Source organism: Chrysoperla carnea, chromosome 4 (genome assembly GCF_905475395.1).
Source record: "Chrysoperla carnea chromosome 4, inChrCarn1.1, whole genome shotgun sequence".
Lineage (NCBI taxonomy): Eukaryota > Metazoa > Arthropoda > Insecta > Neuroptera > Chrysopidae > Chrysoperla > Chrysoperla carnea.
In genome coordinates, this window is record NC_058340.1 from 34,376,362 (window position 1) to 34,402,341 (window position 25,980).

The window sequence follows — 25,980 nt, forward strand, 5'->3', positions numbered from 1 at the left end:
ATTTAAATTGAAATATAAATGTCTATATAAAATATTGTAAAACCAATAACTTAATTTAAAAAATTAAAAATGGGCTTTTTTAGCAGAAATTTACCGCAATAAAATGCGTAAGAACCAACCAATAAGAAACAAAATTGAAAACAGCGGGTTATGGCAGCAAAGTTCTGTTGGTTGGAAGTTGACGGATTATCAATGCGCTTTTTATCTGTTAAACAAGTTCAATGATAAGGAAATGTATCAAATGTTATGTAAACTGATAAAAAATCAAAACAGATAATTAATATTTGAACAAATCCTTAAAAAAAGAAAAATTTCGTCAATTTATTAAGAAAAATAAAAAGAAATGTTTACAAAATACCTACATCAAAATACTATTAAGATCATAATAATAATATTTACAAAAAATCAACCAAAGTATATATCTATATATATTACAAATATTTATTGTACAATAATGAATGACTACAAAACAGAAAATTGAAATAAAATATTATAAGAATTGATAACAGTGATTTTTATTTTTCTTCTTTTTTCAGATTAAGCATCCAGTAAGCTCTATTTAACGATAAGATCATTTGACAATTTAATTAAACGATTTAAAATTTAAAAGTATTCGCGCGCATTTCTAATTGGTAAAGTTGACAAGATGGCTTCTAATTAGAAGTGTTTGTGATTGGTCTAGTGCAAGAACGCGCTTCTGTTTTTTATTCAAAATTAACTTATGTTTTTTTAAACTATATATTTTTACAAAAATCATGTTTCTTATTATTAAATATTTAAAACCCAGCTTTTAAACATTTAAAACGTAGTTATAAAAACGATTTTTGCATAATCATTTTGTTTGAACAAAAAAATATCTTGACCAATCTTAAAATTACTGAATCCCATAATTGGAAACATGGGCGTACTTGTCCCACTTTTGATCCAGAGGGGACGGGAGTTAAAACTGTAATTTTAGGTATAGAAGGGGCCAAATTAGAAATTTGGTAGAAAAATTTATCTATTTTTTATCATAAATTCATGCTTGGCAAGCTAAATCGATGATTATTCAGGTTCATTGGAGGGAAGCTCATCCGGCCTGCCTTCCTCTCAGTTCACCCATTATTGAGGAAAATCCATCTAAAAAATCATTCTGTAACGGCCCAGTGATTCAGTTTGTGTTTCCAAATAAATGAAAACTTAAGAATATTCACATATTCAATGTAAATAAATTTGTTCGATTTAAAGTTCAAACAAAATCTTATCTCACTAATCGCATTTTGTGTTAATAAAAAGAGCAAATAGTAAAAAGAATTTCTAAAATATTCCATGAGAAATTGCGTTTGAAAATAAATAGATCTGTATACAGTAGATGTAATAATCTAACTGCCATCTCTTAACAATGTATAGAAAGCACAGTGTTCAAGTCTGTCTCCTGTGTCTTTTCTCCAAAAAATAATATTTTAATTTTCATAATATCTACAGTTACTATTTAATTAACAAAATGTCACAACTGTTAAAACATTTACCTATCATGCATACCTTTTGGTAATTTTTAAAAAAACATATAATTTACCAAAAAAAAAATATATATGTACATTTCACAGATTTCGTTTTTATCATCAGTTAGAATTATTACGATTGTTACCCACAACCGGCCATAACCGGCCTCTCGTACAACATGGCCTCGGGAAGTGGTTTTGTTCGATTCATAGGTCCAAAGACTTTAAATTTATTTAGTTCACAAAGATTGTCCAACATTTCGTTCTATCTTTCCCAAAAATGTTTGTTTTGTGATAAAAAGGTTAATCATATAGCGACTAAACGATTGCATCACACTACGTCCTCACGCAGTAAGTCCTAAATTCTTCACATTTATTTTTTTTTTAATTGTTCAATGCTTTGTTCGTATAATTCATAAAATGCATTGCCCAAAAAAATAAAGAATTAGACAAGAAATAAATGTTAAATTTCAATAATGGTTTTTAAACATAACCCCATTTTTTATCAGCTGTCAAAACTATCGTTCAAAAACGGACTTTTCACTCTACATCAGCATGGCTAGCACGAAAAGACTATTATGAAATACTCGGAGTTTCTCGAAATTCTGCAGCTAAGGATATTAAGAAAGCGTACTATCAATTAGCGAAAAAGTTTCATCCGGATACGAATAAAGGTGATCCAGACGCTAGTAAAAAATTTCAAGAAGTTTCTGAAGCTTATGAGGTATTACACTTCACATTGCGACTAACATTTTGAATTTATTATTAGATTTCTAAAAATACAATTTTTTAGATATTAAGTGATGAAACTAAAAGGAAAGAATATGATACGTATGGGGCAACATCAGAACAAATGGGAATGGGAGGAGGAGGAGGTCGAGGGCGTGGGACTGAAGGATTTAGCCAATCCTGGAGCTATCAATCAACAATTGACCCAGAGGAATTATTTAGAAAAATTTTTGGAGATACATCATTTCGTTCTGGTTTTGAAGATTTTGCTGAATCACAATTTGGATTTGGTAGTTCCAAGGAAGTCACTATGCGTTTAACATTCCAAGAAGCAGCTCGTGGTGTAAACAAAGAAATTACAGTAAATGTGGTTGATACATGTCCAAAGTGTCACGGAGCACGTGCCGAGCCCGGAACTAAAGCTACGACATGCCAATATTGTAGTGGTACAGGCATGGAAACTATTTCCACAGGCCCATTTATAATGAGATCTACATGTAGAGCATGCCACGGATCAAAATCATTTATTAGATATAAATGTACGGAATGTGAGGGTAAAGGTCAAACAGTTCAAAGAAAAAAACTTACTGTACCTGTACCAGCTGGTATAGAAGATGGTCAAACTGTACGCATGCCTGTGGGTAGAAAAGAAATTTTTATCACGTTCAGGGTGGATCAATCTGATTATTTTAGGTAATTTATTTCAAAGTTCAGGGGGCCACTTTGTAGATAATCGAAAAAATGCTTTTATTGAATACGAAGTCAAAATTAAAGTACGAAGTTTTGAGTTTTTACCAAATTTATTTAATCATTATTTAAGTGGTGACCCTGAAATTGATTGGAAATGTATATATTTCTTACAATTACAACTGTTGTATATTTTCAGACGCGATGGCAATGATGTCCATACAGAAGCTGAAATATCAGTATCACAGGCTATTCTTGGTGGAACAATTCGAATTCAAGGTATATACGAGGATCATACGGTTCAAATAATGCCTGGAACTTCATCAAATACTAAAATAAGGTTAGCTGGTAAAGGTGTTAAAAAAATGAATGGATATGGACACGGAGATCACTATATACATATTAAAATAAAAACACCTAAAAAATTATCTCCGAAACAATTAGCGTTAATACAATCCTATGCTGAATTAGAAGAAGATACACCTGGTCAAATTCTGGGCGTTACATTTAAAACCGATGGTAAATAAAATTTCCAACATTATTATTATTATTATTTTAATTACTTTCCGAAAACAAAAATTATCTTCATAATGAGGTTAATTTTTTGAAATGTTATCGTTTTCGCTTGCGCTTTGAGAGAAAATAAAAAGAATATCCCTTTAAAGATAAAATTCAAAATTTAAAAAATAAAAATTATTTTTTTTTTTTTTTTTTTTTTTTTTACAAATAAATTTTCTATTTATGGCAGGGCCCAGAACTAGCTCAAGGGAACGGATGGCAGGTTCGGAAGCTCAAACGCAAGCGAAAACTGATGATGAAAACAACAAATCCGAAGATACTGGTTTCTTTGGAAAAATAAAACGGAAAATTTTTGGTTAATACATATATCAAAGACATATATTTTCTATTTTTGATTTATCCTTCGGTTTTTGAAAAAGGTTTGAATGATTTTTATTTATTAATTTTATTTTGTTTTCTCAGGCTCTTTATGTTCTGTTAATAAGAGTCGGAAGTACAAATAAATATCAAAGTTTAATTTTCGATTCAAGATTTATATTTTCTTGTTTCTTGTGAGTGACCAAAACCCGAGAAAATCAGGAATTATTAAGGAATATAATTGTGAATTATAATGCTTTAAGAACTGTCAAAAGTGTTTGGAGTATCTAAGCGATTTATCGCAAAATAAATATCGTTTTTATGTTTTTTGAGCAATATTTACCAAATCTTAAAACTTAGCAAATTTTTTTATTTTACTTGTATTCTGATTTTTGGAAGTCAGTACTTACGCTTAAATAGAAATTTACAACAAATCGTGCGAAAAAATACTTTTGTTCCTCGTAGAACCTAGAAATTTCGAATTATTATAGGCTTACAATTTTAAATATTGTATATTTTTTAGACAGTCAAAAATTTTTTTGTACTTTTTATAATTAAAGTTAATAGAAAAAGGTACAAAAGCATTTTCTAGAACAAAAAACACATTTCATTCGAATTTTTGTTTAATTTTTATACAACTTAGTGATTACAAATTAAACCTTGAACCATTTTTTTGTACTTTTTAGACCTTTATTAACTATTGAATTTGTAATTCTGCTTCTAATGAGAGTCTGAATTATTCAAAATTTTATGTATTTTCAAAATTTTGTAGGAACCAAGCGTATAATAGACGAATCATCTGATTTATTGGAATCAATACGTGCTGCTTTACAGGATCAACAACAAAAGAAAATAGACGACAAGAGGAAGACGATACTCGAGTCAAATCAAAACGAGAAAACACATGGAGCTATTAGTTATAGTAATACTAATGATAATAATCAATCAAAAATAGAAAATATTGAAAAATCTAGTGAAATAAATAGTAATAATGATAATTCTGAAATTAATGGTAACAATTTAAATGAAAGTATTGATGATATTGAAAAAACTGTTGATTATATAAAAGTGAGCATAGATTCTACCAATGAAGATGGTGATAAATCAAAAAAGAAAATAGATCATGAAATTCCAGTGCACAAAGTAAACGGGGCTTAAGAATTATAATTACTTTGAGAATTTATTGTCTTTTGTAAAATAAATAGTTCAATTTTGTGAATAATTACCAGTTTTACCAAAAAAAAAAAACTTTAATTTCTTTAATTTTTTCTAAGCCGTGCTGTAAATTTTAGTCTTTTTTTTCTGTTATCTGCAGAGTAGTGTTTGTTTAGTCAAAATGGCCATGTTGATTGTTTATATACATTGTTAATTTTATGACGGTTAATTATAAAAATTATGCCTTTAGAAGGGGATATTAGTTATTTTTATTTCAATTTAATAAAACCTTGCTCCCCTGTGTTTAACACATGATTTAGAACTTGTACTACATAGATGTGCGACCGCTTTTATCTTTTACTGTGAGAAATGTGTTGAAATCTTAGTTAATTTGCTCACTTCGAATCAGATACGAATACATAATCGTCGGTTACGTTTCGCCAACCGTAGTTAGATTCAAAAAAATGTCTGCAATCGGTGGACAATTTCTAGTTCTAAGAATGATTTTTTTTGAAAAATTATATTCTGTATTGGAATTTTTTTCAACTTAATTTAATATAATAACAAAACTTTTTTGTTGTCTTTCTAAGCTACAGCTTCTTGCCGACGCGATGTTTTGATCGCCAGTGTATAATTTGACTTCAGTAAATTGTCAGATGTTCGCATACTTTTTATTTTGATACTCAGTCTATAGTACTACAAGGTTTATAGTACACGGTCTAACAAAATCTTAGCATATTATTAATGTTTTGTTTTTTCATAACGGTGAAGTAAAAAGTTTAAATCAATAAAATCTGTAATTTTCTTTCTTATTTTAATTGGTTTTTATCCCATTTTAAAAGGAATGTCTCGATAACTATTTAAATTTAAAATATTTCATCGTTTCTTGTGCAAAAACTCACATTGAAAGTAACAATAATAAATAAAATGTTTTAATTATCGCTGATTAAGAAATTGGATTAACTAATTGTGCTATTAGAATTGAGTCAGTCAGTTACCATCTGGGTATTGTACGTTAGCCCCTCGGCGATAACGAATGCTTTTATCGATTAAATGTAACCCATTTCATTTAATATTTCGTCGTTTGAATACACATCTTCAAAATTGAATGCAATATCTCTTAGAACGACGGAAACGAAATTTGTTAAACAAAACGATTATGCTAAGCTACACACATTCTACTATTGCAGTTGTTAATTTATAATGGAAATGAATTGTTTCTTTGACATAGCATTAGGTAAGTACACTCATTCTGGGGCATTGATAATAATGCTCCATTAATATTGAAACAATTAAATTTATTTCACGCCATATAGATCCTCTATAAAGAAAGTGAAATATGAGTAAGTATGAGCTTTTTAAGACTAACGTAGCATTATTTTAAAATGTATTTTCATGCTAATGTGTTAGCCGTGCTGCCAGTTAGAAACAAATTTAGCAGCGTTAACTTTTTATTCTCAGGATTGAAAAAAAAAAAAAACAATTTCTTTGGGGTATATTTTCTTTTACAACTATTTCATTGGATAACAGAGCACATATAATTCTTTTACAACTAACTTTCTTTTTTTATTTACGCTTCACGAATTATTTTTTGGCACTGATTAACCCACAGTTGATAATTATATTCAACAGCCATTATGGATACAGTTGTTTGTTTATCACTACTTACCATAGAATATTAATATTCTGTATAATATTTATTCTATGCTATTTGCCATGGCATCCATACTTATTATTACACTAACGAATATAATGAAGACGGGAGGAGGGAATAGTTAATAATTTCTACAAAACTAATTTATAAATAGGTATTTTATTTAAAAAATTATCCAAAAATGAATATAATAATATACAGGAACGAACATTAATAAATAAAAATTCCTTTTTATATATATAAATAGCGTTATACATCAGAAAGTCATTTACTTTTATAAGAAAGGCTGTTTGTTTTGTTTTTATAAAATCACAAAAATTGACAATACTTTTTATTTTTTTTAAATGTGCGTTATAATAACTATTTATTACATTTAGTATATCAAATATCTCAAGGCAGTTGTAGTTATGAATTCGTCAATAAACCTAATTTAAGGCCAATGTCAGTTAATTTACTAGTCGCAGAGTTTTGTAATAATGATATCGCAATACCACCCAATATAACAGCACCTTCTAAATAAAGGCCATAACCGATACGCATATAACCGGGCGTTAATCCAACACCACCGGTTGCTGTAAAGTCTAATGGAAATAGAAAACTTTCGAATTTTCGTGAACGTGCCACACCAAAAATTAATGTACCTAAAATATAATATGCGATGCCAGTACCAACTGGAAACCAATTTAACCATTTTGGTAGGGCAATATTTATATCAAAACTATGACATTTTTTCTCATTTAAATTGTCTAGTGTGTATGATGGGTATGCGGTTGACCAACGTTGTAATCGTCTAGCTAATACCATTCCAATATTTAATATTAATAAAAAGTGTAAGGGAATGCCAATAGCTGAGAATACGACGGCTGTTGTGCGGCCCATGGTTGTACGTGGAACTGGTGCACCAAAACCTGTAAAAATAAAAAACGTATTTTATCTGTATCCTGCAGCTCTACTTAAAATGTTAAAACCATGAGTATTTATGGCGAGTAACATACGACGTATATATTACATCAGTATTTGTGTATAATGTACGTGAATTTAAAGCTTCTCAAGTATATCCAGCCGATCTAGCGAAAATGTTGACAATTTGGAGAAGTATGAGTATTTCGGCTAAGCAATCATTTCATCGGAGCAGGTCTGAACCAAGGACGAAAATGCAGAAATAAAAATTCACTTCAATTTTGATTGTATATTTACCTAAAGTTGTTAATAAGGATATGGCAAATAGAATACAACCAGGGTAGCTCCAAATTTGACCATTTTTACCACCACCTTCACCGTAACCACTACTAACACTCTCCAAGAGTAACACTTCATGTTTATCGATGTATTTTTCGATTGTTTCACGCCAGGCTGGCTGTAAATTATCAACGAGACGTAAATCTGTTGCTAGACCCACTACTAAATCATTTTGTAATGCCTTCAATCGTTGAGCTTCTGATAATTCAAATGGACCTGAAAATTAAAAATAATTATCAATAAAATTGAACCGTAACTCGTTTCATGTTTACCGGGAGTACATAAGATGAGCGATGAAGCCGCCTTCAGTGGTCACTGATCATACGATTTAGCTGATAGTATTTCGGGGTCATAAAAAATTATCATTATCTAGCGAAACAAAATGTTGTAAACAAATTGATCAGTGTCTAATGGCATATGCTATTAATTAATTAATTTATTTATTTAATTATTCGTACAAGTTATGTATTTTTAACATCACAGGTTCCATTAAAAGATTATTTTCATTAAAACGTTGAACTCATTTAAGTAATTCAACAAACAATGTGCAATTGCTAAATCAAAAATTTCACACCAATAAAATTTAATACAATTAAAAATATTTCGGCTATACCTAATAAACAATAATACAATGAATTTTTAATATCATTAAATTTGTTTTGGTTTTGTAATTTTTTTTAAAATAATTTCACTTTCAAATATTAAAATAATAAAAGATATCAGAGTGAAACTGTCGCTTAGGTAATTTAATAGAAATAAATTTTGTGGGTAGCAAAAAACCATAATTCGGTAGTACGTACATACTATATCCAATAAAAATAGCCCAGTAAAATAACAAATACATACACAAGCATGAACAAATTTTCAGTAGGGATTTTTCACCCTGATTCTCGTCATGTAATAGAACCCAATCCCATGCTAAAATTTTTCGAGTTTAATGACTCGCCAGGAATCAAGTTGAAAAGGATGCTCCCATATGTACAAATAAGTTGAAGCATCATGCCGTCAGTTTTGCGCAGTACAGGTGAGAATTAAATGTCACCGGAAAAAATGAGCAGTTATGGTGAAGTATTTTTGTACAGCTTTCTTCCGTGTGTTAGATAGAACCTTATAAAATAATGACGGAAAACTTAGTGCCTTACAAAAGTAGCGGTACTAGGTTTTTGATTTCCCGTCATTTTTCGAAGCACTGCGAGTGACTAATTTCTGTACATCATTTACTTATGTAATTCACTTCGAATACTTATGCAGAGTTAGTATATGCAGCAACACCGTACGTATTTGCTAGTGTAGGGGCTTTTTCTTATAAACTGCAAAATCGCGTTGGTTGTTTGGAGCAACGCCGTACTTATTTGCTAGTACAGGGGCTTTTTCTTATAATTTGCAAAATCGCGTTGGTTGTTTGGAGTAGTTCTCATGCTCGAGCTATCATTGTTAATTAAGAACGTAGATACATCCATAAAAAAACACTTTTCTAAATCATCAAAATACGTTATTATGCTCTATTTTGAGACTCGTGATATTTCTATAAATTAAAATAGGTCTATATTTTTTAGGTCCTAACTACTCTAAATAATCCAAAGACATAGAAATCTGATTGATTTTTTTGTTGTTGTTATTTTTCAGGTCATTAATTCTAGAAATTGGTGTTTATCCAAATCGAAGACAAAATCTTTCCGATTGCATGCAATATTCTTTTCCCTTCTGAAAAAATTCAGAAAAAAAAATTTTGGAATTTAATAAAATTTTATCTTATAGTGTAATTTTTATCCAAAAAATCTAATCAACTTAATTTTCACAGGGTAAACTATTTTTTGTATACAATTTTACTGAACTATAAAAAAGAAAACATTAATAATATACGGTTCACGGTTCACAAAAATAATTCAACAAAATATTATAAGTTTTATAAATTGCATGTATCTTATACTTGACTGATTTTTTTATTATTCTCAAAAAGGTGAATACCCTTTCAATTCTCTAAATATATAAAGAATTGAATTCAATACAATTTGAGAATTAATTATTACAAATCAAACTGTCATATTAATAATAAATTAACTGTATTTAAAAATTTTTTTTTCTTTTTAAAACCTTACCTAGTTATTAATTTAAAAATGCAATTATAATTTATGAGTAAAGGCCAATGTCCGGAATAATTTTCTTAAAGCAATCTATCTTATAATATGTATTGTGATTTGTTGTAATTTTTAAATATGATACAGTTATACTTTAAGACATTATTCGATATAAGTATCTATCCAATACTTGCCTATTTTCGGTGATATTTGATGTTCATCGCGTCTGGCGTAGCTTTATTAATACAATTTGAAGGATTAGGCAAGTATCTATCAGATAATAGGCAAGTATCCATCAAATACTTGCTTATTTTCGAGAAATTGTGAGACGCAAAACAAAAAGTTTATTTTGTACGTAAAACAAAAAATTATGAAAAATTAGGATAAAAGTTTTTTCCCTCGAAAACTCTCAATGTGATTTTAAACGTTAATGCTGTTCGTAGGAAAATTTCTTTTCAAAAACCAATATCATAAAAAAAAACCTACCTTCTGTAAAATGGAATGCAGCTGCACCGAGTAACGCCCATGCAAATAAAAATAAACCTAAACCACATTGTGACATAAATACACGACCCAAACAATGTCCACATGTTTGAAATCCTATACAAAGCAGACAACCAGGTGATGTAAGTACTTCATCACCCAGGGATGCTTCATCTACAAAACAAACACGATTCAGTTAGAGAAAACATCTTAACTTCTCTTCCATTACGTCACCACACTTTTTATTTTGCAAAGAAATGGGGCTCCAAATTTTCGATCTGTAATTTTTGTTATTAGTGTATATCAGAAGCCACCAATTGTCGATTTTCGTTTACATGAGGGAGACACAACTAAACGAGAGAGCTTTTCATACCAGCCTTTTAGTGTTTGGTATGTTTTAAATGTCCAGAGCACTTTTTAGTAAGAAATTTATAGAGTAAGCTAGATAAAGAAAAAATGTTTACTGAAATTCTGATTTATGAAAAAATTTTTAAGAAGTAAAAAATGCTACGTTTTCTTTAACTTAAAGGTCCAAGTTAAATTCAAGGTATTTTAAGATTTCGTTCTTTGAGTTCAAGAACTTTTTTTAAAACATTTTTTCGTTACCTAACTTAACGTGGAAGATATTTTTCATTAAAGAGTGGCTAAGATCTTCTGGAACTTTCGATGTAATGAGGTGGCTGATAGTAATATATTTGGCTTTCGTAGAGTTTTGGTGATACACAAATAGAAGTCAGTTTCTCTGAAAATTAATGGCAAAAGGAAACCGAATATAAATGTTATTAGTCCCAGAAGATGCGAAATTACCAGAGTTTATCCGCATTCTTCAGCAAAAGGTGAACGAACATATATGTTCTCCAATGATTTTCAAGTGAAGAATTCCTGGCTGCAGAAGACTTTCGTATTCCTTTCAGAAAATTTAACTCCCAAAATTTTATCACGGAAAAAAATTTATTCTCCCACTAATATAAAAAAATATACTTACCTAATTTTTTTGCTGGCGGTGGCTGAGGACATTTCGGTAAGACTCGTAAACGATATGGTGGTAGCGGGGATGCTTGAACACCAATTGATATGTACTTATTACGATAATTTCGTTCAGCTGTATGCGGTGGTTGTTCCAAATTATTGGACGGGTCTAAATAAACACTTTTATGTATTACATCCGCTGTTGTAATTGCATTCATTGTTGTATCATTATTATTATTTGTTAATTGTTGTATATTATTATGATAATTATTATTAAAATTATTATTTTTTAATTGTGTTGTTTTTTTAAGTTTTACATGACGTGGTGGTTTCAATGGTGAAGTAGTAGACGAAGAAATTATTGGATTTGAGTTGTTAGTAACAGTAGTAGTACAAATGGTAGTAGTAGTGGCAGTAGAAGTATTATTATTAGTAGTAGTAGAAGCTGTATTATTAGAAGTAGTAGCACAAATACTAGCAGAAGTGATGAATTTAGTAGAAGTAGTAGAAAGTAGAGTATTATTTGTTGTGTTTTGTAGTTGATGATGTAGATGTTGCATTGGTTGAATGTTACCTTGTTTATTTTGATTGTAATGCGGTTGAAAACTTAAGACATCATCAATGTAATCATGATTTTTATGTTGATTGTTTTGTTCCAAATATGTACCCACATTATTGGATGAATCACCAGCCTAAAACACATAATAAAAGTAATCATTAATCAATATTTCAATCATTTAGAATGTGCCTTCGGGCAGTGAAGTATAGATATAATGCAAAATCGATTTTAAAATGGCAAAATAAATTGAAGACCAAACACATGACACGTGTTACATAGTCGCATAACCGTGAATCAGCTCTCAGTAAGGAGCTGTGAAATCGGCATCAAATAAATAAGTACACGACATATCTATTCAAGGGAAGATGGAACTTACAAAAGAAAGACTGGTCATTATATTCTGTTGAAAGAATATATAATGTGTCATCTTATTAATATGTCTTATATCGAGGGCGGATTCAAAGAGGAACGGACAATCGGAGCAATTGCCTCTTCTAAGGAGTAGGGAAGTTCATTTTTTTTTGTACTGAATTTTAGGCTGAATCCAACCGTTAAATGAACACGATTTTTGAATTTTTTTCATCAAAATTACTCTAAATGCCAAGTTTTACAGTTTGGATAAAAATCTCTAGTTTGGATAAAAATCGAAACCTTTTATCGACTTGACATAAATTTCTGAGGTCGACTATAATCTTATACAAGAGGTGATTATTTCGGAGCAATTTCTACAGGTCATAGAATATATATTTAGATCTGTGATTGATATCCTCCAAAGTTTTTTTACATTGTAATCACATTAGAATAGGGGAAAGTGGTGTAGAATGATCCTTCGAAGTAAAATGATCTCTTATTGTTTTAAGTGATATATTAAAGCCATATATTCTTCGATAGACGTAATCAAATTAATGTAAAAGCTACTTGATGTTTCGTAGCAAAAATATTAATTTTACTGCTTTTGATCTATGTTAAAACAAATTTCAGCGTAAAATTTCTTTTTTTGTGTTAGTTTTCTCGTAATGGTTGTTTAACTTATGGTTTCTGTTGATTTTTAATAATATAATATATTTTGATAGGCTTATAATGAATAGTCAGTTTTTATGACGATATTCAAATTCGTCGTTACTAGTAAAATGATCCCCTTTATAATGGGTAAAATGATTCCTATTTTATGTGTAAAATTGTAATAGGTAAAATAATCTTCCATGTTTTCCATGATGTGGCGCTCATGAATGTGTTGATTTATATAGATATCTCGAATAGTTTTGCTATAAATATACATTTTTTCTAAAGGAGGTCCTCGTGAGCACTCCTCCCCTACATTAAAAATTCAACACGCAGGTGAATTTTTTTCATTTTATATTGAAGGGAAAAAAATATCGATTTTTCTTTTGAGCATAATTATTTCTAACACAACCTGAAGATCAAATTTTTTATAAATCATTCATTAAACCATATTGATTCTAACGTATGGGAAATAAAAAACCCATGATGATAATTTAAAAATTTACATCATCATCAGTGAGATCACTTTTCTTTTCTTGAATTCAACAAATTTTTATGCTCAAACCTTGAAGTAGTTAAAAAATAATTAAATCATGACAAATAGTTCGGAAGTATTTACAACATTTTCAACGATTGTGGATTCCAATGCCATTATAATTACGCAATAATATTTCGAGTTTATTATTTATTTAGATTATTGTCATAAAATTATATTACTCATAATTAAATAATTATATAATACTTTCCATTATCGGTGAGAAAGCAATGAAATAATTAAAGAATTTTGACAACCGATTTATTTGTTTACTCAATTAATTTGTAGATAATTTATTTGGTTAATTACCACATTATGTCCACCACCATCTCTTTTCATTTTTATTAACTTTTTTTTGTAAATATTTATTTTGTTATATATATTTTTTAACTTTCATTTCATTTGTAGAAATATGATTTGGGGTAGGATTATATCCACAATAATTCGCGCATAGAAAAATAAATAAAAATAATAGAAATTTCCAAAAAAATTAAATATAAACCATGAAGTATAAGAAAAGCCTACTTTCTATTTAATATTTAAAGAAATTTGTATGGGCTCGAGAGTTAGCCATTCCTGGCAATATTTTCTACGAAAAATGTAGAAGACCATGCCTGAGAAAACCATTTTGAACCAAGTCACGCTTGTGAAAAAAATTGTTAGCCGTCTGCCATTACTATAGTGGAGCAAAATGCATCGACTAGCCTGCTGTGCGCCGAAAAGAGTTATTAACACTAAAGTAATCACAGGAAACTGTTGCGTTAAGGCTAATCCAGAGAAAATCACATGCTACGATTACTATAGGAACGGTAATCAAATAATGATCTTGTGGCTGAAAATGTTTTAGCCAGATGATTAGAACAAAGATTATACAATAATTGAGTGAAAAAAGGCGTGTTTTGGAAGATACTATTTCTAAAACTGAAGTAATATGCCTGGAATAATTATTATTGCATTAATGCAACTTACTTTCATATTTACTTCTAAATTATTATGATAATTTGATTTAGTATTTTGACTAGCTGCATTGTTATCTTCTTGAAAGCGTACTTCTTCAAATCCATCATCCATTTTGATTGGCCGTTGTAGATACGAACACCACTTGAAACCAGTTCGTATTAAGATATTATGTGTACAATGTTCTTGTATTTTTGGTAAAATTACACCACCGTCAAACGGTAAAACTGTATTGGATGGAAACTTTCTTTGTTTGATTAATTTAATTTTTTTATTTTTCCGTTTTTCTATATCCTTTTTCGATCCTAACGCAGATGACGTTGTTGCATATAAAGGTTTTACTGGTTCTGTTATTTGTGGGAAATCTGTCATTCCCATGTATTAATTATTTTTAAAATTAATTTATTTTATTTTTTCCATTTCGCTATTTTGGCTTGTTAACACTCTGGTTCATAGTTGTTTTCTTTTTGTAAATGAATATTGTGATTGGCTTGACGATAATTTTAAATTTGTTGGTGTTTGGTCAGTTTCTGTTTTGCATTCTGAAACAAAGAAAAAAGTACTTAGAAAATGTAGTAACATTCGTTTAGATTTTGATTGTTGAAAACCCTGAATATTAAAGCGATTTGGTAGACTTTTTTCTTGAATGCAAGATATATATAATAAGAGAGTATAATAGTGGCCTACAGAAAATATTTTCTCAAGTTCAATATTTACGGAGATAGGTATAATTACGTTAAAAGTTCTAAAATTCAAAATTTTGCAAAATTTTTCAACATAACACGTAGATATTAAACTTTGAGGATAAATTAGATATAGTAGATTTTATTTTATTGTTTTAAAGTTTTCGAGAAAAAAGCTCATTGAAAATTTCCTGCCATTCTTTCTCGGCCAACTAAACTATTTGATCAGGAATTAAATGCAAAGAACCATTCTGGATTTAGTCCACAAAAATATTATACTCCACAGACAAAGAATAAAGACAATATAACACTCTGTTCTCTGCCGACATAAACACAGATAATTTTTTTTTAAAACCTGCTTTTTTTATGCAATCGATTAACAAATAATGTAAATTAAAACTTAACTAATTACAATAATTAAATTAAAAATATGGCAATATTATTTTGTTTCCAGCACGTGTATGTAACTAAAGCAAATGTGCAATTTCTATTCAATCTTACAAAAAATATTTACACAATTGTTTATAAAAAAAAGAAAATTGTGTGAATTCCACACAACCTCTGTACATAAACAACCTCACTTTTACTATATTTGAATTTTACTATTTTCTCTTCTTTCTCCCCGTCTTTTCGTCTTTTTAAACCCCGAATTAAAAAAAAGGGGTGTTATAAGTTTGACCGCTATGCGTGACAGGGCCCAAATTAGGGAAAAACTTATGTTTTCATTTTCTCAAAAACTATAAAAGATATATAGTTAAAAATTTGTAAGTAGCTTCGAATAGTGAGTCAATGGAATCTTATTTCACACTAAACCCATCCGATAATATTTAGGGAGTCAATTTTAGAAGAAATTTTTTTTTACTAATTCGGTTTACAAAGTATGTATATTCCAAAAAAACATCGATATTCAGCACTGTCTATATAGGGCATTTCAACAACTAACTCAGTCAATTGTTTATAATCACTTGTTCTACTTTCTTCATAAAGTGACGTCCAAATTACGCCCGTAATTGTGATGTGCATATAAGTATAGAGGTACAAAAGATTAATTTTAAAATAAGGTAGCAACAACTAACTGCTGATAAGAAATTATTTAAAAAAAATTGAAACAAATATTTAAATATTTGTTAGCGAAAAAATTTAAAATATATAACAACTATTATCAAGCGCACAGTAGGGCCAAATTGTCCACTCCATAAAGAATCGACTAGTTTAATAAAAGATGAAAGATCTTTTATCTTTTAAAAAAATTTCAGAAAATCGGACATGGTTTTGTTAAAATGAATGTTTGGTTTGGATAAAATGAATGTTCTAGAATAATTTTGACCCAAAACATACAATAATCGAGCATATATCCAGGGCCGTAACGAGTGTACATAGTGCCGGGGGCGTGTATTTAAGTTGCGCCTTATATATATCGGGATCAGTGTTATCAAAAAAATCAAATTTTTTAACTTTATGACGTCATCAGAATCCAAAAAATTTAATTTTGCTCTATCACATTCAAATTTTATTCAATTTTGATAAACCAAGTATGTAATCCTACTAAATTTGAGTCATACTTTTCAAATTTGTTATCAAAAATAACCCAGCTCTAACAGGTTTCGAAAATGTGGAGTCCTGGTCACGGAATTAAGCACATAGGTGATAACTAGCGAAAAACTGACATCATAACTGAAAAGAATGACCCAAAATTAGTGAGTTTCAAAAAAAATTCCAATAAGATCGGATCAAATTTGCCTGTGTTATCAAAAAAATCAAATTTTTTAACTTTATGACGTCATCAGAATCCAAAAAATTTAATTTTGCTCTATCACATTCAAATTTTATTCAATTTTGATAAACCAAGTATGTAATCCTACTAAATTTGAGTCATACTTTTCAAATTTGTTATCAAAAATAACCCAGCTCTAACAGGTTTCGAAAATGTGGAGTCCTGGTCACGGAATTAAGCACATAGGTGATAACTAGCGAAAAACTGACATCATAACTGAAAAGAATGACCCAAAATTAGTGAGTTTCAAAAAAAATTCCAATAAGATCGGATCAAATTTGCCTGTGTTATCAAAAAAATCAAATTTTTTAACTTTATGACGTCATCAGAATCCAAAAAATTTAATTTTGCTCTATCACATTCAAATTTTATTCAATTTTGATAAACCAAGTATGTAATCCTACTAAATTTGGGTCATACTTTTCAAATTTGTTATCAAAATTAACCCAGCTCTAACAGGTTTCGAAAATGTGGAGTCCTGGTCCCGGAATTAAGCACATAGGTGATAACTAGCGAAAAACTGACATCATAACTGAAAAGAATGACCCAAAATTAGTGAGTTTCAAAATAAATTCCAATAAGATCGGATCAAATTTGCCTGTGTTATCAAAAAAATCAAATTTTCTCACTTTATGACGTCATTAGAATCCAAAAAATTTAATTTTGATCTATCACATCCAAGTTTTATCCAATTTTGATAAACCAAGTATGTAATCCTACCAAATTTTGGCTATTCTTTTCAAATTTGTGTTTCAAATCAAATCAAAATTAACCTAGCTCTAATTCAAGAATGTGAAGTCCTGGTCTCGGAATTAAGCACAAAAGTGAGATCGCCTTTTACATGATTCTTTACTAACTCTTTGTTTAACGTTTAAAACATGCTTTTTGTTTTCCGCCTAAATTTCAATTGCGCCGGTGGCGGGTGCCTCCTTTGCCACACCCTAGCTACGGGCTTATATAAATCCCTTTGAAAATTGCACAAAGAGTTTTTGATATATCGGCTAAAATAAGATATGAGGGATGATTAACGAAACAATTTCTTCCGTCGAGAAAAATCGGACATTGAGTAGCAGTTTCCCAAACTAATTTCAGCAGTTGCTATCTCAGAAACTTTTATCGTTTAATGGTATCACGAATCAGATTTTCATGTTTTTTTTTTGTTGTTAAAGTAAACAAGAGGTTCAATTTCAGTAAACAAGGGAATAAACTAAAATAAGTGAGAGTATTAAAAAGAATAAAATGATAAATATGTCAAAAGACTCAAGAAAAGATCATATTGCACCCTTCGTAAAATTATCTGGATCCGCGTTTGCTATTATTGTAATTTTTTTTTCAATATTTTGTTTTCAAACAAAAAACATAAAGAAAAAGCTAAATCAAAGTTTCACTCACTAACCATTTATTATTAGTTTTTTTTTTACTTTCACGGAAATATAATTAATCAGATTCTTTTGTTATAATAATACATTATTGCAGTTATTTTATTAAACGATCAATAATTTTTATTTTATTTTTTCCAAGGTGATTTACTTTTTTTCACCTCCACATACAGATTAAAAAGTAATATGTAATATAATTAAGGTAATGGAATCAATAATGATGGCCCGGTTCGTATGATAGTCCATCATTTAAAAAATTATTTATATGATGGTGAAAATTGATTTAAAATTGGTTACGGGGTTTAGAAGGAGTTAGCGGATAAACAGACAGATACGAAGGACGACTTTCTTTTATACGATGTATAAGAATTGTTAAATTTTAATGCTGATTTTAAAATAAAAAATTGACACTTGTAGAGCGGAAATGCATACTAGTGAAAGCAGTAAACGCAAACCCTTGCCCAATTTCAATAAGAAAAGAAATATTCATAATTTAGAAGTGCCGTTTACGATGCCAGTTATTGTATCATGATAAATCTTTTCTCACCTCCATGCATAAAGTGTCAGTTTTCTGCCCCCAGCGCAAAACGAAGTTGCCGGTTTCTGCCTCTCGGGGAGAAAAATAGTATACACACCACGGGTCTCGGACGACAATGAACATGAGATTTGAGACATTCTTTACTTTTGCTCCCTAGATGTGTAATTTACTATTTTTTAATTGTTTTAAATATGGAGGTCACATGAATGTAACACATCAGCTTATTTCAACTCATGTGTTAGGTATTATGATTGTATATTTGCATATATTACAGTTATTCATAAAAAAAACTGGCTAATAGTTCAATGTTAAAACTAATGAACCACCTACTCGATCCACTAAAACACACACCTAACATTCAAGGTGGGTCACTAACTCACTAATTTGAATCTATTCATGCTTCAAAAAAATGTTTGAAAAACATATTAGTTTTCTTATTACGAAAAAATTTCTAATTTGATGCAGTCTTCCATCTAATACGATATAATATTATCTTAAGATGTTTCTATTTGTTAAGAATACTTTTTCCTTGATACATTTTCCATATCTTGAAAGACAGATCTCATCAAAGGATGAATTAGAAATTCTGGGATATAGTGTATTTTAAATTAGGACGCCATAATGTATCTCGTACAATTTGCAAGTGCTGCCCCATAATTTGCACCTTTCAGAAAAATACAAACAGACCAATTCTTTCTACCCAACAGGATATATTTTGGCATATTTATCATTAGCAAATTATCAAGAATTTTCCAATAATATAGGAGCTAAATATGAACTATATTTTATGTATAAAGTTTTCGAACAAATTATATGTATCACCAAATTGTGATAACGTAAAATAAATAAAAACATTCATTCAAAAAATTATGAAAAAAATATTTCGGTGCATAACAAAATCAAAAGGCTGTAAATCATCTGCTTCTGTAAGTCTACGAGAAAGTCTAGACTAAAAATATTATAAATTTTATGATAATTATAAATTATTATGTCAGAGGCTTAAAGATTTAAAGTAATCACTTTATGAATGTGCAGATTATGATTTTAGGTATAAATATCCAAAATTTTTGAACAATATCAATCCAATTTCAATTGGAACAACATACACTGGCATTTTAAAAAGTCAAAGAGAAAAGTTACAATGAAATGGTTCAACAGTTTAGTTTTTACATTAACAATTACCTCGGTAAGTAAATTTTAATATTACAATTATTTTTATCTCTATGGGATGTAGTGTGATTTTCGCATTATGTGAGCACATTGAAAAGGAGGAATAGTGATGGACAAGACCTTTGAGTCTTGATTTTGAGCATTCTGTTTAAGAAAGAAGTTATTTGTAGTTTATGGATTTATTTAATAATTTTTGTATAATATTTAGGTACTGTCGGGTGCTTATGGTGCACCTCAACCCGGTATTTTAGGTGGTATTGATGATGATATAATAAAAGAAGAGCTAGTAAAAATTCAAAGAACTGTTCCCAATATTAAAGAACTAAATGTTGCAGCAAAGGTAAGTGTTGATGGAAAAAATTCCGAAGAAGATTCCAAAAAAGATTCGAAAGAAGGTTTCAAGGAAGATACCAAAGAAGATTACACTGAAGATTTCAAAAAAGATCATGTCCAACCGGTTTTAAAAATAACAGAAACGGCTCGTAAAAATGCCGAAGAAGTGAGTAATGCTGTACAAGATAAATTTAAAATATTAAACAATTTTAATGCTGGATCAACGAGTGTGGAGGAAGATTCTATAACAAATTCCAGAAAAGAAGTCGGAAAAGTTATGGGAACAGAATCTAACGATGATTCCAGAAAATATTTCGAAGAAAATTCTAAACAAAATTCCAAAGATGGTACCAGAAATGAATCCAGTGATGAATCCGAAAGAGATGCTAGAAAATATTCCGAAAAAAATTACAGCAAAGATTTCAAAGAGATCGGAGAAAATTCTAAGCAAGAGGTTTTCAAAACTACAGGCCCCGTAGAATCCGGAAACAATTCGCAACAGGAGGCTAAAGAAAATACCAGCGAAGATGTCAATGGATATTCCAAATTTACCGAAGAAGGATCTAGAAAAGATGATGGGGGCAATTTGAAAGAAGATCTTAGCAGATATAAAGAAAATACCAGCGAACATTTCAAAGACAATTCCGAATTTACCGAAAAAGGATCTGGAAAAGATGATGGGGACAATTTGAAAGAAGATCTTAGCAGATATAAAGAAAATACCAGCGAACATTTCAAAGACAATTCCGAATTTACCGAAAAAGGATCTGGAAAAGATGATGGGGACAATTTGAAAGAAGATCTTAGCAGATATAAACAAAATACCAGCGAACATTTCAAAGACAATTCCGAATTTACCGAAAAAGGATCTGGAAAAGATGATGGGGACAATTTGAAAGAAGATCTTAGCAGATATAAACAAAATACCAGCGAACATTTCAAAGACAATTCCGAATTTACCGAAAAAGGATCTGGAAAAGATGATGGGGGCAATTTGAAAGAAGATCTTAGCAGATATACAAAAAATAACAGCGAATTTTTAAATGAAAATTCAAAAGTTTTCGAAGAAGAAGCCGGAAAATATTCCAAAAAATATTGTATAGAAGTGGATGTTATTGAAACTGTTGCCAAAGCTTTATATACTTTATTAGAAAAATTAGAAGACGAAGAGATGGGTATAAAGGAAGATTCCAGAATAGGTTTCAATTTTAGTAAATTAAGGACTTGTCTATAATTTTAGTAAATTAAGGACTTGTTTCCAACAAAGTATGTATGTTTAAATAATTTAATATTAAAAGAAAAAAATTTTTGGGATCAAAAATAAATAATAATGATATATAGAACGGAAGTGAACATATTTAAATCAATATTTATGATTTATTAAGTATACTAAATTAAATAAAATTTTTAAAAGGTAAATTTTTTTTAATATGTGCGTAATAGTATAAGATCTAGCTACGAAAAGGTTGAAGTTAAGGCCGCTGAATATTGGATACATTTTTTCTTATTGAAATCTCTTGGGCATGATATCCACCTGGCACCCGAGATTGGTTGCGTTAACTGGTTGAGTTTAATAGTGTACATTCTCTAAGAAATCTGCGAAAATTGCACCTTTTAAAAATTATTTTAAGGCAATTTGTTTTAAATAATTTCGCATGACCTTACAGCATTATAAATTATAATTGCCAGACAGTTTTACCGTTGCTAACATCTTGACAGATATTATTCTAGTCACTAAAAAAATCGCATTCAAATCATTCCATCCCTAGCTTGGTTCAATAAGGAAAGAAATATCGCGCCATAATATACCTATGATTATTATCAGTTAATAAATTGTTAAATATTAAAAAATGTTTACTAACAGTTAATAAATTAATCTTATTAACTGTTTAAGAATTATTTTATCGGTTTTCCTAAATAAATTGTATAAAATTATAATTAATATGTTCAATAAACATTTACTTATAGATACAGATATTTTAATTAAATAATTATTTTAATATTAGGTAGTGCTGCAATCTAAATTATAAATTACTAAGAGATACCTCCCCTTTCGCTGGGTAATATCAATTTTAAAACAAAGACTATTGCGTTTTCGTCTTCATTTCTCTTACTCTCACCTATATTCCTTATTGTTGGGTATTTGGTTTTTGGTGAGGAATTCTAGTTCTTTTTCTAAAGTAAAAATGGCCTAAGTTATTCCTTAATATCCAATATATGAAAGGAGGCGAAAATATTCCTTTTCATCTCCTTTTTCACCTTTTTAGGAGATAAATTTTAAAAATTCCTTCTTTAATGCTCATCTACAGTGTCAAAGAAATCCACATTTAAATTTCCACAGTCCAAGCCTCAGGAGTTTGGACTGTGGGTTGATATGTCAGTCAGTTAATCTGTTAGTTGTATACCTTGTGTATATGTAATATACAATCCGTGTTTGTATCATCTAGGTATACCAATATCACTAGTATGACAGAAGACATGCGTTAAGCAATGCATCTAAGTGATAGGTATTATATACATGTGTTGAGCATGTAGTTGTAAGACTACAGATACGATGTATATTACATATACACAAGGTATACAAATAACAGACTAACTGACTGACATATCCACCCACAGTCCAAACTCCTGTATATTAAAGTAAACTAAGTTTAGTCTCAAGTTTGCACCGTTTAAAAATATTGATGTTACGAACAAAATTTTGGTATAAGTGTTCATAAAATCACCTAAAATGTCCATTCCCGATTGTCTTTCCTTCTGTCCGTCTGTGAAGACGATAACTCAAAAACGCAAGGAGATATGAAGTTGAAATTTTTATAGCATGTTTAATAGCTAAGTTCGTAAATGAGCAACATAGGTCAATTGGGTCTTGTAAACCGTTAGAGATAGAACTATTATTTATTAAGTAAGTTCTACGAGAAAGTCTAGACTAAAAATAAATAATTATATTTACTATAATAATATATAAATAAAAATTTTATGAAAAATAAATAAAATTAAGAATATATAAAATTAAAATAATTCATATTTTTAGGCAATATCAATCCAATTTTAATCAGAACAACAATTAATTCACTTGCATTTAAAAATTGAGTAAAGTTAAACAATGAAATATTTCAACATTTTAATTTTTTTATTAATAACTGCCATGGTAAGTGAACTTAATTATTACATTTTTTTAGAATTCGGAGAGCAAATGAATTAGTGATGGACAAGTCTTGAATTTGTGCATTCTGTCACTAAAATTACAAGAAGAAAGTTTCTTGCAGCTTTCGGATTCGTTGTACTTACCTTTAACTACATAGAATTTCGTAAAATATCGTTTAATTTTCGTAAAATATCATTTAATTAAAATTTTTACAATAGTTATATTAAATAAAATATATTAGATAGACAGACTAACAAAAATTTGTTAACTGTCATCTTTTTTTAATTTTTGAAGTGAACTAAAAAAAAATTTTTTTTTTCAAAACTCCTACTTGAAGTTTACACAATTAATAGTAAATAATGAACCATTTTTGAAAAAATTTCTCTGTCTTAAAATTTCCCGGCAAATCGCGTTTAGTTTATAATTGAATCTTAGGCCAATTGAATATTATCTCCAGACAAGGACCCAATCGTAGTTAGGACATACATACGTTCTGTTTGATTTTGGTCTAAAAAATTAAGTATAGAGTTTTAGTGTGGGCTCTTACTAGATGTTTATACAAAAAACTGATCTAGGAAATTGGGGCAAAAATCTAATTTTATTTCGAAATATCCTAGAATTCTCATTTATTATCTTCGATAATATTTATACGTTAGAGATAGAACAAAAGTTTAAATGTAAAAAATGCCTCTTATAAAAAAATAAACAACTTTTGTTTGAAACATTTTTGGTAAACATCATTGTTTACCCGTGAGAGCGCAAATTATGCGCAAATTGTATAGTATGTATGTTATGGCTATATCAGTTATTTATGTGTGACATGTATGTATGTGTAATGTGACAGTGAATGAGCACAGTCTATACATGGTATTTTAACAATTAACTCAGTCAATTGTTTGTTTTCACTTGTTTTTTATTTAATATAGTTTGTATAATATTTAGGTACTATTTGGTGTTTATGGTGCACCTGGTATGTCTGGTCGCGTAGTCGTTAAAGGCGGTGTACAGTCCTGATTCAATACAATGCAGAATTTTATGAAACTGATAATAACATTTGTTTGTGATTGGATTTTTAATTTATTGAATATTTAATAAATAATTTTTTTTAACATTTAACAAATCAATGTTGTGCCTTAAATGTATATATTTTTTATAAACAGTTAATAAATAAGTTGTTAAATAGAGGTTGACCGGACAAAAGTTTTACATTTTATAATAGGAATACAAATGAAAAAGTGTAAGATGTCAATAAGATTTAAATTTTTAGGTATTGGATCATCGCATTTTTATGTAAAAATGATTTCATGTAATAACCGCGTCAGGTGGAGTTTTCTTCATATGCGGAAATCTCTGTGTTCAAAGAAATTATTCATGAAAAAATCGATACTCATTGCTGGTTAAATGGCTCCGTGAATAAGCAAAGTTCTCTACAAAAATTAACAGTTTTGTAATATGGAAGTGTAAAAGAATAATATTTTTTGCAAAATAAAATGGCCTTATTGTTACCTTCTAGAGCCGTTTAACTGCATGAAATCATTTTAAAGTTAAAATACCAAGATCCAGTGTGTAAAAGTAAAAAGAATATATAGTGAAATCACATATCGTTTTGCTTTTTTTTGCTTTTATTCCAAACTAAAAATATATAAACCAAATTTGATCATCCTATATTAATAAATATTTAATGATTGTTATTTTTTAAAATACAATAAAAGTTTATCTTTTAAAAGGTATTTTTATTTAAATTTTTTATATAAAATTAAAAAAGATATGTATGTTAAGTATGGTGAAAAATTATTGGAAAATCTTGCTCACCATAAAAACGCATTGTCCCTTTCGTTTAAAGGGCATAAAGATAGAACTGTAAATATAATAGTCTATACATATATCTGCTCACGTTCACATAATACAAGAATTTGTAGTTAGCATAAATTTCACCCCTTCTAGGTTTTGAAAAAATATGTGTTGAAAATGACATCAGAAATCGAAAGAGGGATGCATTCTAAGCAATAGTATCATTCAAGTATATTTCGAAAAGTCAAAACTTGACACCTCGGTAAGTCAATACTTGATACGTGAAAAATTTGACGTTCTTTTAAAGTGCTATAGAAATCCAGGTCAATTTTTCTATCTAATACGATAACTATACTTTGGCATATTAATCATTCGTAAATTATCAGCAATTTTCCGATAATCTATCTGTTTATATGGAAAAACCTTATTTATAAACTGTTTAGGCAACTGCCTATACGTAAGTACAAATTATATCACCGCATTAAGAATAACTTAAAATAACTAAAAGCATTCTTTCGTAAGATTACGAAAGAAATATTTCGATGCGTGATAAAATCAACCATTTGCTTCTCTGTAAGTTCTACGAGAAAGTCTAGACTAAAAATAAATAATTATATTTACTATAATAATATATAAATAAAAATTTTATGAAAAATAAATAAAATTAATAATATATAAAAATAAAATAATTCATATTTTTAGGCAATATCAATCCAATTTTAATCAGAACAACAGTTAATTCACTTGCATTTAAAAATTG

General features: G+C 29.1%; 3 protein-coding genes across 5 annotated transcripts in view; 2 read left to right on the top strand and 1 right to left on the bottom strand.

Moving 5' to 3' along the window:
* Positions 1-1,586: 1,586 nt before the first annotated feature.
* On the top strand, positions 1,587-5,185 carry LOC123298147 (protein tumorous imaginal discs, mitochondrial-like). Of its 2 annotated transcripts, XR_006535259.1 has the most exons (6): positions 1,589-1,832; positions 1,991-2,205; positions 2,275-2,903; positions 3,097-3,416; positions 3,646-3,835; positions 4,546-4,669. XR_006535259.1 is itself a non-coding variant. In XM_044880063.1 (5 exons), exons 1-5 carry the CDS (start codon positions 1,661-1,663, stop codon positions 4,929-4,931), a joined length of 1,722 nt encoding a protein of 573 aa, XP_044735998.1. In that variant the 5' UTR covers positions 1,587-1,660; the 3' UTR covers positions 4,932-5,185. The 2 variants fall into 2 exon arrangements, 1 of the variants encoding a protein (XP_044735998.1); XM_044880063.1 differs by lacking the exon at positions 3,646-3,835 and having other exon boundaries at positions 1,587-1,832; positions 4,546-5,185.
* A 1,649-nt stretch (positions 5,186-6,834) lies between these two features.
* LOC123299142 (TWiK family of potassium channels protein 7-like) overlaps positions 6,835-25,980 on the bottom strand; it is a 50,836-nt gene continuing 31,690 nt past the window's right edge. Inside the window, exons 2-7 of one of the 2 annotated variants that reach the window (XM_044881396.1) lie at positions 14,417-14,946; positions 11,926-12,043; positions 11,368-11,520; positions 10,386-10,556; positions 7,780-8,037; positions 6,835-7,490 (exon numbers count right to left, since the gene is read on the bottom strand). In XM_044881396.1, the coding sequence (XP_044737331.1) occupies positions 6,988-7,490; positions 7,780-8,037; positions 10,386-10,556; positions 11,368-11,520; positions 11,926-12,043; positions 14,417-14,782 (1,569 nt within the window). In that variant the 5' untranslated portion in view covers positions 14,783-14,946 and the 3' untranslated portion in view covers positions 6,835-6,987. Of the gene's footprint in view, positions 7,491-7,779; positions 8,038-10,385; positions 10,557-11,367; positions 11,521-11,925; positions 12,044-13,756; positions 13,873-14,416; positions 14,947-25,980 lie in introns of those variants that run through there. The other variant, XM_044881397.1, reaches the window with a different exon arrangement.
* LOC123298693 (uncharacterized protein DDB_G0290685-like) lies at positions 19,920-22,304 on the top strand. The gene is made up of 4 exons (XM_044880786.1): positions 19,920-19,964; positions 20,157-21,270; positions 21,340-21,456; positions 22,288-22,304. The coding sequence occupies exons 1-4, from the start codon at positions 19,920-19,922 to the stop codon at positions 22,302-22,304; spliced, it is 1,293 nt and encodes a 430-aa protein (XP_044736721.1).